The 16889-nt window shown below is 48.2% G+C and overlaps 1 protein-coding gene across 2 annotated transcripts; it reads right to left on the bottom strand.

Annotated features, from left to right (window-relative positions):
* Positions 1-6122: 6122 nt before the first annotated feature.
* LOC148809729 (GTP-binding protein REM 2-like) lies at positions 6123-15818 on the bottom strand. Of its 2 annotated transcripts, none has more exons than XM_088909220.1 (5): positions 15322-15818; positions 13160-13502; positions 10484-10557; positions 9392-9569; positions 6123-8394 (listed from the first exon to the last, which is right to left on the bottom strand). In XM_088909220.1, the coding sequence occupies exons 2-5, from the start codon at positions 13494-13496 to the stop codon at positions 8105-8107; spliced, it is 879 nt and encodes a 292-aa protein (XP_088765346.1). In that variant the 5' UTR covers positions 13497-13502; positions 15322-15818; the 3' UTR covers positions 6123-8104. The 2 variants fall into 2 exon arrangements, with proteins under 2 accessions (XP_088765346.1, XP_088765347.1); XM_088909221.1 differs by having other exon boundaries at positions 10484-10554.
* Between the last annotated feature and the right edge of the window lie 1071 nt (positions 15819-16889).

The raw sequence follows: 16889 nt of genomic DNA, 5'->3' as shown, positions 1-16889 counted from the left end.
TCAGTGTGTCTGTATTAACCCCTCTCTCTCAGTGCAGTGTTAATGTACTGGAGTGTCTAGTCAGTATGTTTGTATTAACCCCTCTCTCTCAGTGCAGTGTGAATGTACTGTAGTGTTCAGTCAGTGTGTCTGTATTAACCCCTCTCTCTCAGTGCAGTGTTAATGTACTGGAGTGTCCAGTCAGTGTGTCTGTATTAACCCCTCTCTCTCAGTGCAGTGTTAATGTACTGGAGTGTCCAGTCAGTCAGTGTGTCTGTATTAACCCCTCTCTCTCAGTGCAGTGTTAATGTACTGGAGTGTCCAGTCAGTGTGTCTGTATTAACCCCTCTCTCTCAGTGCAGTGTTAATGTACTGGAGTGTCCAGTCAGTGTGTCTGTATTAACCCCTCTCTCTCAGTGCAGTGTTAATGTACTGGAGTGTCCAGTCAGTGTGTTTGTATTAACCCCTCTCTCTCAGTGCAGTGTTAATGTACTGTAGTGTTCAGTCAGCGTGTCTGTATTTACCCCTCTCTCTCAGTGCAGTGTTAATGTACTGTAGTGTCCAGTCAGTGTGTCTGAATTAACCCCTCTCTCTCAGTGCAGTGTTAATGTACTGGAGTGTCCAGTCAGTCAGTGTGTCTGTATGAACCCCTCTCTCTCAGTGCAGTGTTAATGTACTGGAGTGTCTAGTCAGTATGTTTGTATTAACCCCTCTCTCTCAGTGCAGTGTGAATGTACTGTAGTGTTCAGTCAGTGTGTCTGTATTAACCCCTCTCTCTCAGTGCAGTGTTAATGTACAGTACTGTAGTGTCCAGTCAGTGTGTTTGTATTAACCCCTCTCTCTCAGTGCAGTGTTAATGTACTGGAGTGTCCAGTCAGTCAGTGTGTCTGTATTAACCCCTCTCTCTCAGTGCAGTGTTAATGTACTGGAGTGTCCAGTCAGTCAGTGTGTCTGTATTAACCCCTCTCTCTCAGTGCAGTGTTAATGTACTGGAGTGTCCAGTCAGTGTGTCTGTATTAACCCCTCTCTCTCAGTGCAGTGTTAATGTACTGGAGTGTCCAGTCAGTGTGTCTGTATTAACCCCTCTCTCTCAGTGCAGTGTTAATGTACTGGAGTGTCCAGTCAGTGTGTTTGTATTAACCCCTCTCTCTCAGTGCAGTGTTAATGTACTGTAGTGTTCAGTCAGCGTGTCTGTATTTACCCCTCTCTCTCAGTGCAGTGTTAATGTACTGTAGTGTCCAGTCAGTGTGTCTGAATTAACCCCTCTCTCTCAGTGCAGTGTTAATGTACTGGAGTGTCCAGTCAGTCAGTGTGTCTGTATGAACCCCTCTCTCTCAGTGCAGTGTTAATGTACTGGAGTGTCTAGTCAGTATGTTTGTATTAACCCCTCTCTCTCAGTGCAGTGTGAATGTACTGTAGTGTTCAGTCAGTGTGTCTGTATTAACCCCTCTCTCTCAGTGCAGTGTTAATGTACAGTACTGTAGTGTCCAGTCAGTGTGTTTGTATTAACCCCTCTCTCTCAGTGCAGTGTTAATGTACTGGAGTGTCCAGTCAGTCAGTGTGTCTGTATTAACCCCTCTCTCTCAGTGCAGTGTTAATGTACTGGAGTGTCCAGTCAGTGTGTCTGTATGAACCCCTCTCTCTCAGTGCAGTGTTAATGTACTGGAGTGTCCAGTCAGTGTGTTTGTATTAACCCCTCTCTCTCAGTGCAGTGTTAATGTACTGGAGTGTCCAGTCAGTCAGTGTGTCTGTATGAACCCCTCTCTCTCAGTGCTGTGTTAATGTACTGGAGTGTCCAGTCAGTGTGTCTGTATTAACCCCTCTCTCTCAGTGCAGTGTTAATGTACTGGAGTGTCCAGTCAGTCAGTGTGTCTGTATTAACCCCTCTCTCTCAGTGCAGTGTTAATGTACTGTAGATTCTCTATCTCCGCCACCCACCCCCCCTCAGGAATTTTGCCAGGAGAGTGAGTCATTCTGAGAGATTTGAGAGTCACGAGTCACGTTAATACAGAAGGAACACACTTCAGCAGAGAAATTATATTTCTTAAAGGAGCTTCAGATGAGTGCAAATAGATATGCAGAAAATGATTATTTTTTATCTCCTCTCTCTCACTGTGTCTCCTGTCCTGTTGTGTGTGTTTATTACTGAGGGATTCTCTGTGATCTCCTCTCTCTCTCACTGTGTCTCCTGTCCTGTTGTGTGTGTTTATTACTGAGGGCTTCTCTGTGATCTCCTCTCTCTCTCACTGTGTCTCCTGTCCTGTTGTGTGTGTTTATTATGGAGGGCTTCTCTGTGATCTCCTCTCTCTCACTGTGTCTCCTGTCCTGTTGTGTGTGTTTATTACCAAGGGCTTCTCTGTGATCTCCTCTCTCTCACTGTGTCTCCTGTCCTGTTGTGTGTGTTTATTACCAAGGGCTTCTCTGTGATCTCCTCTCTCTCACTGTGTCTCCTGTCCTGTTGTGTGTGTTTATTACTGAGGGCTTCTCTGTGATCTCCTCTCTCTCTCACTGTCTCCTGTCCTGTTGTGTGTGTTTATTACCAAGGGCTTCTCTGTGATCTCCTCTCTCTCACTGTGTCTCCTGTCCTGTTGTGTGTGTGTGTATTACTGAGGGCTTCTCTTTGATCTCCTCTCTCTCACTGTGTCTCCTGTCCTGTTGTGTGTGTTTATTACTGAGGGCTTCTCTGTTATCTCCTCTCTCACTGTGTCTCCTGTCCTGTTGTGTGTGTTTATTACTGAGGGCTTCTCTGTTATCTCCTCTCTCACTGTGTCTCCTGTCCTGTTGTGTGTGTGTATTACTGAGGGCTTCTCTGTGATCTCCTCTCTCTCACTGTGTCTCCTGTCCTGTTGTGTGTGTTTATTACTGAGGGATTCTCTGTGATCTCTTCTCTCTCACTGTGTCTCCTTTCCTGTTGTGTGTGTGTATTACTGAGGGCTTCTCTGTGATCTCTTCTCTCTCACTGTGTCTCCTGTCCTGTTGTGTGTTTATTACCAAGGGCTTCTCTGTGATCTCCTCTCTCTCACTGTGTCTCCTGTCCTGTTGTGTGTGTGTATTACTGAGGGCCTCTCTGTGATCTCCTCTCTCTCTCACTGTGTCTCCTGTCCTGTTGTGTGTGTATTACTGAGGGCTTCTCTGTGATCTCTCTCTCACTGTGTCTCCTGTCCTGTTGTGTGTGTTTATTACTGAGGGATTCTCTGTGATCTCTTCTCTCTCACTGTGTCTCCTTTCCTGTTGTGTGCGTGTATTACTGAGGGCTTCTCTGTGATCTCTTCTCTCTCACTGTGTCTCCTGTCCTGTTGTGTGTTAATTACCAAGGGCTTCTCTGTGATCTCCTCTCTCTCACTGTGTCTCCTGTCCTGCTGTGTGTTTATTACTGAGGGATTCCCTGTGATCTCCTCTCTCTCACTGTGTCTCCTGTCCTGTTGTGTGTGTTTATTACTGAGGGCTTCTCTGTTATCTCCTCTCTCACTGTGTCTCCTGTCCTGTTGTGTGTGTTTATTACTGAGGGCTTCTCAGTGATCTCTTCTCTCTCACTGTGTCTCCTGTCCTGTTGTGTGTGTGTATTACTGAGGGCTTCTCTGTGATCTCTTCTCTCTCACTCTGTCTCCTGTCCTGTTGTGTGTGTTTATTACTGAGGGCTTCTCTGTGATCTCTTCTCTCTCACTCTGTCTCCTGTCCTGTTGTGTGTGTGTTTATTATTGTGTTAGAAACTCAAGTTGACTTATGAAGGTATTGTTTGACTTTCTCAGTAACTGAAGCACTAAATTAGTCATGGAGGTAGTGACTCACACACTCAATATTTCATGCTGTTCTCCTGGCTCTGTATTACTTGATCTGCTCCCAGTTATCAGATGACTTTTCTTTCTCTTCTTCCTCCAGTTCTCCTCTCCCTCCCTCGCAGAAGCTGGGTGAGAGGATTCCTCTGTCATAAGAATCCAGACTCTGGTTTCCTTGACAACAGTCACCAGGCAACTGTCACCTTGTCCGCCTCGGCACTCCACCTTTCTCTCTGCCTCTCTTAGCGCCTGGGGTTGTTCTGTAGTGTGTCTCCGAGTAAGAACCCGACTGACACACTCACAGGCTGACTGACTGACACACTCACAGGCTGACTGACTGACACAGTTCCTGACTGACACACTGACACAGTGCCTGACTGACACACTCACAGGCTGACTGACTGACACACTCACAGGCTGACTGACACACTGACACAGTGCCTGACTGACACACTCACAGGCTGACTGAGACACTCACAGGCTGACTGACTGACACACTCACAGGCTGACTGACACACTGACACAGTGCCTGGCTGACACACTGACACAGTGCCTGACTGACACACTCACAGGCTGACTGACTGACACACTCACAGGCTGACTGACACACTGACACAGTGCCTGACTGACACACTGACACAGTGCCTGACTGACACTGACAATGTTACTGTCTGACACCCACAGACAGACACAGTGACTGAGTGATGTACTCAGGGTGTCTGACAGTAACTGACATACTTACACACTGACAGACACAGTGACTGAGTGATGTACTCAGGGTGTCTGACAGTAACTGACATACTTACACACTGACACACACAGTGACTGAGTGATGTACTCAGGGTGTCTGACAGTAACTGACATACTTACACACTGACAGACACAGTGACTGAGTGATGTACTCAGGGTGTCTGACAGTAACTGACATACTTACACACTGACACACACAGTGACTGAGTGATATACTCAGGGTGTCTGACAGTAACTGACATACTTACACACTGACAGACACAGTGACTGAGTGATGTACTCAGGGTGTCTGACAGTAACTGACATACTTACACACTGACAGACACAGTGACTGAGTGATGTACTCAGGGTGTCTGACAGTAACTGACATACTTACACACTGACAGACACAGTGACTGAGTGATGTACTCAGGGTGTCTGACAGTAACTGACATACTTACACACTGACACACACAGTGACTGAGTGATGTACTCAGGGTGTCTGACAGTAACTGACATACTTACACACTGACAGACACAGTGACTGAGTGATGTACTCAGGGTGTCTGACAGTAACTGACATACTTACACACTGACACACACAGTGACTGAGTGATGTACTCAGGGTGTCTGACAGTAACTGACATGCTTACACACTGACAGACACAGTGACTGAGTGATGTACTCAGGGTGTCTGACAGTAACTGACATACTTACACACTGACAGACACAGTGACTGAGTGATGTACTCAGGGTGTCTGACAGTAACTGACATACTTACACACTGACAGACAGTGACTGAGTGATGTACTCAGGGTGTCTGACAGTAACTGACATGCTTACACACTGACAGACACAGTGACTGAGTGATGTACTCAGGGTGTCTGACAGTAACTGACATACTTACACACTGACACACACAGTGACTGAGTGATGTACTCAGGGTGTCTGACAGTAACTGACATACTTACACACTGACAGACACAGTGACTGAGTGATGTACTCAGGGTGTCTGACAGTAACTGACATACTTACACACTGACAGACACAGTGACTGAGTGATGTACTCTGAGTGTCTGACAGTAACTGACATACTTACACACTGACAGACACAGTGACTGAGTGATGTACTCAGGGTGTCTGACAGTAACTGACATACTTACACACTGACAGACACAGTGACTGAGTGATGTACTCAGGGTGTCTGACAGTAACTGACATACTTACACACTGACACACACAGTGACTGAGTGATGTACTCAGGGTGTCTGACAGTAACTGACATACTTACACACTGACAGACACAGTGACTGAGTGATGTACTCTGAGTGTCTGACAGTAACTGACATACTTACACACTGACAGACACAGTGACTGAGTGATGTACTCAGGGTGTCTGACAGTAACTGACATACTTACACACTGACAGACACAGTGACTGAGTGATGTACTCAGGGTGTCTGACAGTAACTGACATACTTACACACTGACAGACACAGTGACTGAGTGATGTACTCAGGGTGTCTGACAGTAACTGACATACTTACACACTGACAGACTATTGCTATCAAACCGATGGTCTTGGTGGAAATCTTTAGATTTACAATCAATAACCTTCACAAAACACACTAGAAGAAATCTGAACAAAATCATATTTATTCTTTAACAAAGTGTGACAAGCTAGTCCCAAGTCCTGTACGATACAGTATTGTAATCATATTTACAGATATTGAAATTCAAAGTATTGAGGTGAGATGGCTTAAGAATGACATATAATTAAAATTAAATTAATCTCTTTTCCATTCCTGCAGTTTTGTCATCTGACGGTTCGAATGTGTTTCTTTCTGAGGGATTCTCTGCAATCTCCTCTCCCTCTCACTGTGTCTCCTGTCCTGTTGTACAGTATGTATTACCAAGGGCTTCTCTGTGATCTCCTCTCTCTCACTGTGTCTCCTGTCCTGTTGTGTGTGTTTATTACTGAGGGCTTCTCTGTGATCTCCTCTCTCTGTCACTGTGTCTCCTATCCTGTTGTGTGTGTGTATTACCAAGGGATTCTCTGTGCTCTCCTCTCTCTCACTGTCTCCTGTCCTGTTGTGTGTTTATTACTGAGGGATTCTCTGTGATCTCCTCTCTCTCTCTCACTGTGTCTCCTGTCCTGTAGTATATATTACTGAGGGCTTCTCTGTGATCTCCTCTCTCTCACTGTGTCTCCTGTCCTGTTGTGTTTATTACTGACCTCTCTTACTGTCTCCTCTAGTAATGAGATAATTTGACTGTGCACATACATTTCATGTAGAGAAGATATTATAGAATCTAGTGCTAGTGCCAATGTTAATTCTGCCTATGTCCTTATTAACAGACAATTATAAATATGATTTGTGTAATGTACAATATATGCCACTAAAATATGACAGAATAGACTGAGGTCAAAAATCAGAATAAATACTAGTCTGAATTAGATATTGCATTAATGCTTGTGTTAGTTGTGACTCTATGGTCTCAACAACAGTCAAATCACACTTCATGAAGGAGACATATCCAAAGTATATATTCATCTTTTTCTTTAATTATGTTTCTGGTGACTGTGTTAGTTGTATCTATAATGTTTATGTATTAGGGCCTATATAAATCCATCTTAATTGTGTCTCTAGGGTCCAAACTAATTTCTCTGTGCAAGGAGTGTCTCTAGGGTCTATATTAGGGTCTGTATTAAACTCTCTGTGTGAGGTGTGTCTCTAGGGTCTATATTAGGGTCTGTATTAATCTCTCTGTGTGAGGAGTGTCTCTAGGGTCTATATTAGTGTCTGTATTAATCTCTCTGTGTGAGGGGTGTCTCTAGGGTCTATATTAGTGTCTGTATTAATCTCTCTGTGTGAGGAGTGTCTCTAGGGTCTATATTAGGGTCTGTATTAATCTCTCTGTGTGAGGGGTGTCTCTAGGGTCTATATTAGGGTCTGTATTAATCTCTCTATGTGAGGAGTGTCTGTAGGGTCTATATTAGTGTCTGTATTAATCTCTCTTCATGAGGAGTGTCTCTAGGGTCTGTATTAATCTCTCTTTATAAGGAGAGTCTCTAGGGTCTATATTAGGGTCTGTATTCATCTCTCTGTGTGAGGAGTGTCTCTAGGGTCTATATTAGGGTCTGTATTAATCTCTGTGTGAGGAGTGTCTCTAGGGTCTATATAAGGATCTGTATAAATGTCTCTGTGTGAGGAGTGTCTCTAGGGTCTATATAAGGATCTGTATTAATCTCTCTGTGTGAGGAGTGTCTCTAGGGTCTATATTAGTGTCTGTATTAATCTCTCTGTGTGAGGAGTGTCTCTAGGGTCTATATTAGGGTCTGTATTAATCTCTCTATGTGAGGAGTGTCTCTAGGGTCTATATTAGTGTCTGTATTAATCTCTCTGTGTGAGGAGTGTCTCTAGGGTCTACATTAGGGTCTGTATTAATCTCTCTATGTGAGGAATGTCTCTAGGGTCTATATTAGTGTCTGTATTAATCTCTCTGTGTGAGGAGAGTCTCTAGTGTTTATTTCAGGGTTTTTATTAATCTTTGTCTTGTATAGGTTTCTATGTTCAGTGTTTCCTTATCTTCTCAGTGTCTCTCCATCCCTCTCAGTATCACAGAGAGCTAAGATCATGACAAGAACGTGACTTCTGCCGAAAGAATCGTCCTGCACTACTGGGATAACGTGGAACTAGACTGGACAGAAACCTCTTAGCCCTTGAGGTCAGACTCTCCCTTCTGACCAGCCCAAACACACCACCGACCCCCCCGCTGCCTGGTTGCCAGGTGGACCAGCCCCGTGCACAGCGGACAGCTCCCTCGAGGAGCTCGGAGGTGCAGTGATCCAGAGAAGCAGAGATCTCATAGTACTGACACTCAAACAGGAGAGCACTGGAATGAGCCTCTGAGAGAGACAGAGAGAGAGGGGTTAATACACACACACTGACTGACTGGACACTCCAGTACATTAACACTGCACTGAGAGAGAGGGGTTCATACAGACACACTGACTGGACACTCCAGTACATTAACACTGCACTGAGAGAGAGGGGTTCATACAGACACACTGACTGGACACTCCAGTACATTAACACTGCACTGAGAGAGAGGGGTTCATACAGACACACTGACTGGACACTCCAGTACATTAACACTGCACTGAGAGAGAGGGGTTCATACAGACACACTGACTGACTGGACACTCCAGTACATTAACACTGCACTGAGAGAGAGGGGTTCATACAGACACACTGACTGGACACTCCAGTACATTAACACTGCACTGAGAGAGAGGGGTTCATACAGACACACTGACTGACTGGACACTCCAGTACATTAACACTGCACTGAGAGAGAGGGGTTAATACAGACACACTGACTGGACACTAACACTGCACGAGCCTGGAGAGTCTCACACTGCTCTGTCAGTGTCAGTGGAGTCTGATTATAATCTCAGTTAATCACTAATCAAGATCACAGTCCAGTCAGTCCAGTCCAGCCTGGAGAGTCTCACACTGCTCTGTCAGTGTCAGTGGAGTCTGATTACAGTCTCAGTTAATGACTAATCAAGATCACAGTCCAGTCAGTACATTACCCTAACCTGCACAGATCAGGGGGAGGAGAGAGAAACTGTACCCCAGACTGTACCCCAACCTGCACAGATCAGGAGGAGAGAAAAACTGTATCCCAGACTGCACCCCAACCTGCACACCAGGGGAGCAGAGAGAAACTGTACCCCAGACTGTACCCCAACCTGCACAGATCAGGAGGAGAGAGAAACTGTACCTCATCTCAATGAAGGGGAGTTGTCAGGGAGACCAGCCTGTACAGCAGAGTGTCCATTTAGACATACTGTATAAAGAAATTTCATTGCATGAAGCCACAACACAAAGCTGGCTCACCCTCTGCGCTGACCTCCCGTGACCTCACCAGGTCAGTCTTGTTCCCCACGAGGATGATGGGGGTTTGGGGGTGACTCTCGCGCAGTTGGAGGCGGAGTTGTGCTGCACGATGGAAACTGCGCCTGTCTGTCACTGAGAACACCAGCAAACACACTTCACAGTTCAGCAGAGACAGGTCCTGTTGGAGAGAGAGGGGTTAATACAGACACACTGACTGACTGGACACTCCAGTACATTAACACTGCACTGAGAGAGAGGGGTTCATACAGACACACTGACTGACTGGACACTCCAGTACGTTAACACTGCACTGAGAGAGAGGGGTTCATACAGACACACTGACTGACTGGACACTCCAGCACATTAACACTGCACTGAGAGAGAGGGGCTCATACAGACACACTGACTGACTGGACACTCCAGTACATTAACACTGCACTGAGAGAGAGGGGTTCATACAGACACACTGACTGGACACTCCAGTACATTAACACTGCACTGAGAGAGAGGGGTTCATACAGACACACTGACTGACTGGACACTGCAGTACATGAACACTGCACTGAGAGAGAGGGGTTCATACAGACACACTGACTGACTGGACACTCCAGCACATTAACACTGCACTGAGAGAGAGGGGCTCATACAGACACACTGACTGACTGGACACTCCAGTACATTAACACTGCACTGAGAGAGAGGGGTTAATACAGACACACTGACTGGACACTCCAGTACATTAACACTGCACTGAGAGAGAGGGGTTCATACAGACACACTGACTGACTGGACACTCCAGTACATTAACACTGCACTGAGAGAGAGGGGTTCATACAGACACACTGACTGGACACTCCAGTACATTAACACTGCACTGAGAGAGAGGGGTTAATACAGACACACTGACTGGACACTCCAGTACATTAACACTGCACTGAGAGAGAGGGGTTAATACAGACACACTGACTGACTGGACACTCCAGTACATTAACACTGCACTGAGAGAGAGGGGTTAATACAGACACACAGACTGATACATAAAAAACAGAACCAACTAAACACACAATCTCAGAGATAGAGACGGAGATCCACCTGTTTCCAGTTGTCGTATATAATGACGGTTACCTCCTCTTCATCCACTATCACTGTCCTCACATATCCATCTTCTGGAATAGAGTCACATCAGCCTTTAATTCCTTGGTATAGATTATAATCAGTAGTTGTTTAATGCTTTAGAATTATAATTTCAAATAAAAATATGGTCAATGTACATTCAGTCCAGTCTGTAATGTCTCACACTGCTCTGTCAGTGTCAGTGGAGTCTGATTATAATCTCAGTTAATCACTAATCAAGATCACAGTCCAGTCAGTCCAGTCCAGTCTGGAGTGTCTCACACTGCTCTGTCAGTGTCAGTGGAGTCTGATTATAATCTCAGTTAATCACTAATCAAGATCACAGTCCAGTCAGTCCAGTCTAGCCTGGAGTGTCTCACACTGCTCTGTCAGTGTCAGTGGAGTCTGATTATAATCTCAGTTAATCACTAATCAAGATCACAGTCCAGTCAGTCCAGTCCAGCCTGGAGAGTCTCACACTGCTCTGTCAGTGTCAGTGGAGTCTGATTATAATCTCAATTAATCACTAATCAAGATCACAGTCCAGTCAGTCCAGTCCAGCCTGGAGTGTCTCACACTGCTCTGTCAGTGTCAGTGGAGTCTGATTATAATCTCAGTTAATCACTAATCAAGATCACAGTCCAGTCAGTCCAGTCCAGCCTGGAGAGTCTCACACTGCTCTGTCAGTGTCAGTGGAGTCTGATTATAATCTCAGTTAATCATTAATCAAGATCACAGTCCAGTCAGTCCAGTCCAGCCTGGAGAGTCTCACACTGCTCTGTCAGTGTCAATGAGTCTGATTATAATCTCAGTTAATCACTAATCAAGATCACAGTCCAGTCAGTCCAGTCCAGCCTGGAGAGTCTCACACTGCTCTGTCAGTGTCAGTGGAGTCTGATTATAATCTCAGTTAATCACTAATCAAGATCACAGTCCAGTCAGTCCAGTCCAGCCTGGAGAGTCTCACACTGCTCTGTCAGTGTCAGTGGAGTCTGATTATAATCTCAGTTAATCACTAATCAAGATCACAGTCCAGTCAGTCCAGTCCAGCCTGGAGAGTCTCACACTGCTCTGTCAGTGTCAGTGGAGTCTGATTATAATCTCAGTTAATCACTAATCAAGATCACAGTCCAGTCAGTCCAGTCCAGCCTGGAGTGTCTCACACTGCTCTGTCAGTGTCAGTGGAGTCTGATTATAATCTCAGTTAATCACTAATCAAGATCACAGTCCAGTCAGTCCAGTCCAGCCTGGAGTGTCTCACACTGCTCTGTCAGTGTCAGTGGAGTCTGATTATAATCTCAGTTAATCATTAATCAAGATCACAGTCCAGTCAGTCCAGTCCAGCCTGGAGTGTCTCACACTGCTCTGTCAGTGTCAATGAGTCTGATTATAATCTCAGTTAATCACTAATCAAGATCACAGTCCAGTCAGTCCAGTCCAGCCTGGAGAGTCTCACACTGCTCTGTCAGTGTCAGTGGAGTCTGATTATAATCTCAGTTAATCACTAATCAAGATCACAGTCCAGTCAGTCCAGTCCAGCCTGGAGAGTCTCACACTGCTCTGTCAGTGTCAGTGGAGTCTGATTATAATCTCAGTTAATCACTAATCAAGATCACAGTCCAGTCAGTCCAGTCCAGCCTGGAGAGTCTCACACTGCTCTGTCAGTGTCAGTGGAGTCTGATTATAATCTCAGTTAATCACTAATCAAGATCACAGTCCAGTCAGTCCAGTCCAGCCTGGAGTGTCTCACACTGCTCTGTCAGTGTCAGTGGAGTCTGATTATAATCTCAGTTAATCACTAATCAAGATCACAGTCCAGTCAGTCCAGTCCAGCCTGGAGTGTCTCACACTGCTCTGTCAGTGTCAGTGGAGTCTGATTATAATCTCAGTTAATCATTAATCAAGATCACAGTCCAGTCAGTCCAGTCCAGCCTGGAGTGTCTCACACTGCTCTGTCAGTGTCAATGAGTCTGATTATAATCTCAGTTAATCACTAATCAAGATCACAGTCCAGTCAGTCCAGTCCAGCCTGGAGAGTCTCACACTGCTCTGTCAGTGTCAGTGGAGTCTGATTATAATCTCAGTTAATCACTAATCAAGATCACAGTCCAGTCAGTCCAGTCCAGCCTGGAGAGTCTCACACTGCTCTGTCAGTGTCAGTGGAGTCTGATTATAATCTCAGTTAATCACTAATCAAGATCACAGTCCAGTCAGTCCAGTCCAGCCTGGAGAGTCTCACACTGCTCTGTCAGTGTCAGTGGAGTCTGATTATAATCTCAGTTAATCACTAATCAAGATCACAGTCCAGTCAGTCCAGTCCAGCCTGGAGAGTCTCACACTGCTCTGTCAGTGTCAGTGGAGTCTGATTATAATCTCAGTTAATCACTGATCAAGATCACAGTCCAGTCAGTCCAGTCCAGCCTGGAGTGTCTCACACTGCTCTGTCAGTGTCAGTGGAGTCTGATTATAATCTCAGTTAATCACTAATCAAGATCACAGTCCAGTCAGTCCAGTCCAGCCTGGAGTGTCTCACACTGCTCTGTCAGTGTCAGTGGAGTCTGATTATAATCTCAGTTAATCACTAATCAAGATCACAGTCCAGTCAGTCCAGTCCAGCCTGGAGAGTCTCACACTGCTCTGTCAGTGTTAATTTACCAACAACATTGTCGGAGTCGACGGATGCAGTTCTGTCGTTTATCCCAGAGAGGGCGCTGGCGAGCGAGGACTTCCCCACCCCGTTCTGCCCCAGGAGCGCGATCCGAACTGGTCCGTCTTCATCCCTGTCGGGGGGGCAGCCTGTCTCCCCCGCGTCCTTGTCTCCGCCCTCTGCCTCTTCAGAGGCGGGGCCGAAGCTGATTGGCGGAGGGCTCGGCCCGGCGAGGCCGGACGTCCAGTCGCCGTCCTCGGACACGGCCTCCTCCCTCCTGAGCTGGTGCTTGATGGGCAGGGGAGTGCTGCCTCTGCGATGGGGGGGGGCGCTGGAGAGAGTCATGTTGCGCTGACGGGGGGGAGAGGAGAGGAGCTGATTAAGAGCAGGTCATTAATTAGCGACAGCCTGGGCCGCCTGTGTGTGGAGGAGGGCAGCTCAGCCCGGCCTCCTGCGTGGCCGCGTCGCTCTCCAGATCCTGTGAGCAGGGAGAGAGGTACCCCAGTCCCCCACACCGCATCTGCCAGGCACTACAGAACCGGGTCAGCCTGGGGATCTGAATACTGACACCAGACACCTGGTCCAGAACCGGGTCAGGCGCCGGTCCACACAGCTTGTCAGCCTGGGGATCTGAATACTGACCAGACACCTGGTCCAGAACCGGGTCAGGCGCCGGTCCACACAGCTTGTCAGCCTGGGGATCTGAATACTGACCAGACACCTGGTCCAGAACCGGGTCAGGCGCCGGTCCACACAGCTTGTCAGCCTGGGGATCTGAATACTGACCAGACACCTGGTCCAGAACCGGGTCAGGCGCCGGTCCACACAGCTTGTCAGCCTGGGGATCTGAATACTGACCAGACACCTGGTCCAGAACCGGGGACACAGGGGTACAGGGGTACAGGGACAGGGGGACACGGGTAAGGAGGTACAGGGGTACAGGCAGATACACACCACTCACACAGATACACTCCCTCACACACCACACACACACACCACACACACAGATACACAGACTCACAGACAGATACACACCACACACACACACAGATACAGATACACACCCTTACACACCACACACACAGATACACTCCCTCACACACCACACACACAGACACACAGACAGATACACACCACACACACACAAACACACACACACAGATACACACCCTCACACACCACACACACAGATACACAGACTCACAGACAGATACACACCACACACACACAGATACACTCCCTCACACACCACACACACACACAGACACACACACACACACACACACACACACACACAGACTCACAGACAGATACACACCTCACACACAGGGACTGACACACACACCTCCACACACACAGATACACACACAGGCACTGACATACACACACCTCACACACACAGGCAGTGACATACAGTACACACACCTCACACACACAGGAACTGACACACAAAGATACATACACCTCCACAAAGACACATGAATGCACATACACAAAACCACAAACTCTCTCACACACACACAGATACACACACAGGCACTGACACACACACACAGATACACACACACCTCCACACACAGGCACTGACGCAGAACCACAAACTCACACACAGACACACACACAGGCACTGACACACACACAGAACCACAAACTCACACACCGATACACACAGGCACTGACACACACTTTCACAGAGGCACATGCATGCACACACACAGAACCACAGACTCACTCTCACACTCACACACACACACACTTTCACAGAGGCACATGCATGCACACACGCAGAACCACGAACACACACACACACACAGCCGCTCGCACTGAGGTGCGTGCACATACACATGCAAATAAACACACACACACACTCACCCACATGCACATCGCCACACAAGCACACACAGACACACACACATGCTGTACAGACACACAAGTACACACAGACACACAGATTCACGGGGCGGGCGAGTCAGGAGGGTGGCCGCTAACCCACACCAACACACAGAGAACGTGCAGGCTCCACACAGAGGGTTCCCCAGGTTGGACTCGGACCCAGAGCTCCCTGCTGCTCCTCCCGTACGACAGCCGCACCTTCTCGCCAGAGGCGACCTGCTGCGACATTCCGTGACCGTTACACGCCCCCTGCCCCGCGGGGTACCGCCCCACTCACCGCTCCGGGCCGCGCTGGACCACGCACCACCGCCGGCTCCGCCCTCGGTCCACGCGTGGGTGTCCGCCCGCGGCTCTCCCGGCGTGCCCGAGCGCGTGAACACCACTGCTCGCCCGGGGGCGGGAGCGCGAGAGTCCCGGTGGTTTTTTCCCACACCTATGCGCCGGACCGACCCGTGCGCGCGTGTAAACCTGCAGCCCCCTGTTTGCGCCTGTTTGCGTGAGCGCAGGTGTCTGTGCGTGGGCTCTAGTGGGTGTCTGTCTGTGCGTGTCCTCAGGTGTCCGTGTCTGTGAGCGCCGGTGTCTCTGGTCTGTTGTCCGCGCGTGTGGTCGCGGGTGTCTGGGCTGCTGTCCGCGCGTGTGGTCGCGGGTGTCTGTCGGTGCGTGGAAGCCCGGGTGTCTGTAGTAACGCGCTTCCCTGCCGCTGACGACTGAGCCGAGCCGCGCGGGCTGGCGGGAGACACCTGTACTCCCCTCTCTCTCTCTCTCTCTCCTCCCGCCCCCTCTCCCCCCGCCTCTGTCCCGCGACCGCGCACACGCGCGCGCGTGTGTGGCAGCACGCCTCGCACGATGACTCACGCACTGCGGGCGCCCGCGCGCTCGGCTCGGCTCGGCTCGGCTCGGCCCGGACAGGACCCGCGGCGGCCCGGGCGGACACGAGTGCGGTCGCGCGGAGAAGCGCACGGCGGCCAAGTCAAAGACGGTCACCTGCAATTCCCCAGGGCGGCCAGCAGGCGGCAGCACAGGACAGCGAGCGGCGTTTAAAACGCCTATGGGGAGAAACTGTGTGTATACTGCTGTCAGCTCTTGTGTGTGTGTCTGTGTGTGTGTATACTGCTGTCAGCTCTTGTGTGTGTGTCTCTGTGTGTGTATACTGCTGTCAGCTCTTGTGTGTGTGTCTGTGTGTGTGTATACTGCTGTCAGCTCTTGTGTGTGTCTCTGTGTGTGTATACTGCTGTCAGCTCTTGTGTGTGTGTCTGTGTGTGTGTATACTGCTGTCAGCTCTTGTGTGTGTGTCTGTGTGTGTGTATACTGCTGTCAGCCCTTGTGTGTGTGTCTCTGTGTGTGTATACTGCTGTCAGCTCTTGTGTGTGTGTCTGTGTGTGTATACTGCTGTCAGCTCTTGTGTGTGTGTCTCTGTGTGTGTATACTGCTGTCAGCTCTTGTTTGTGTGTCTGTGTGTGTGTATACTGCTGTCAGCTCTTGTGTGTGTGTCTCTGTGTGTGTATACTGCTGTCAGCTCTTGTTTGTGTGTCTGTGTGTGTGTATACTGCTGTCAGCTCTCTTGTGTGTGTGTGTGTCTGTGTGTGTATACTGCTGTCAGCTCGTGTGTCTGTGTTTGTGTGTATACTGCTGACAGCTCTCATGTGTCTGTGTATACTGCTGTCAGCTCTTGTGTGTGTGCCTGTGTGTGTGTATACTGTTGTCATCTCTTGTTTGTGTGTCTGTGTGTGTGTATACTGCTGTCAGCTCTTGTGTGTGTGTCTGTGTGTGCGTATACTGCTGTCAGCTCTTGTGTGTGTGTGTCTGTGTGTGTATACTGCTGTCTGCTCTTGTGTGTGTCTGTGT

This window comes from Atractosteus spatula, unplaced genomic scaffold (assembly GCF_055471065.1).
Source record: "Atractosteus spatula isolate fAtrSpa1 unplaced genomic scaffold, fAtrSpa1.hap1 Scaffold_120, whole genome shotgun sequence".
Lineage (NCBI taxonomy): Eukaryota > Metazoa > Chordata > Actinopteri > Semionotiformes > Lepisosteidae > Atractosteus > Atractosteus spatula.
This window is presented reverse-complemented; position numbering and strand designations above follow the sequence as displayed.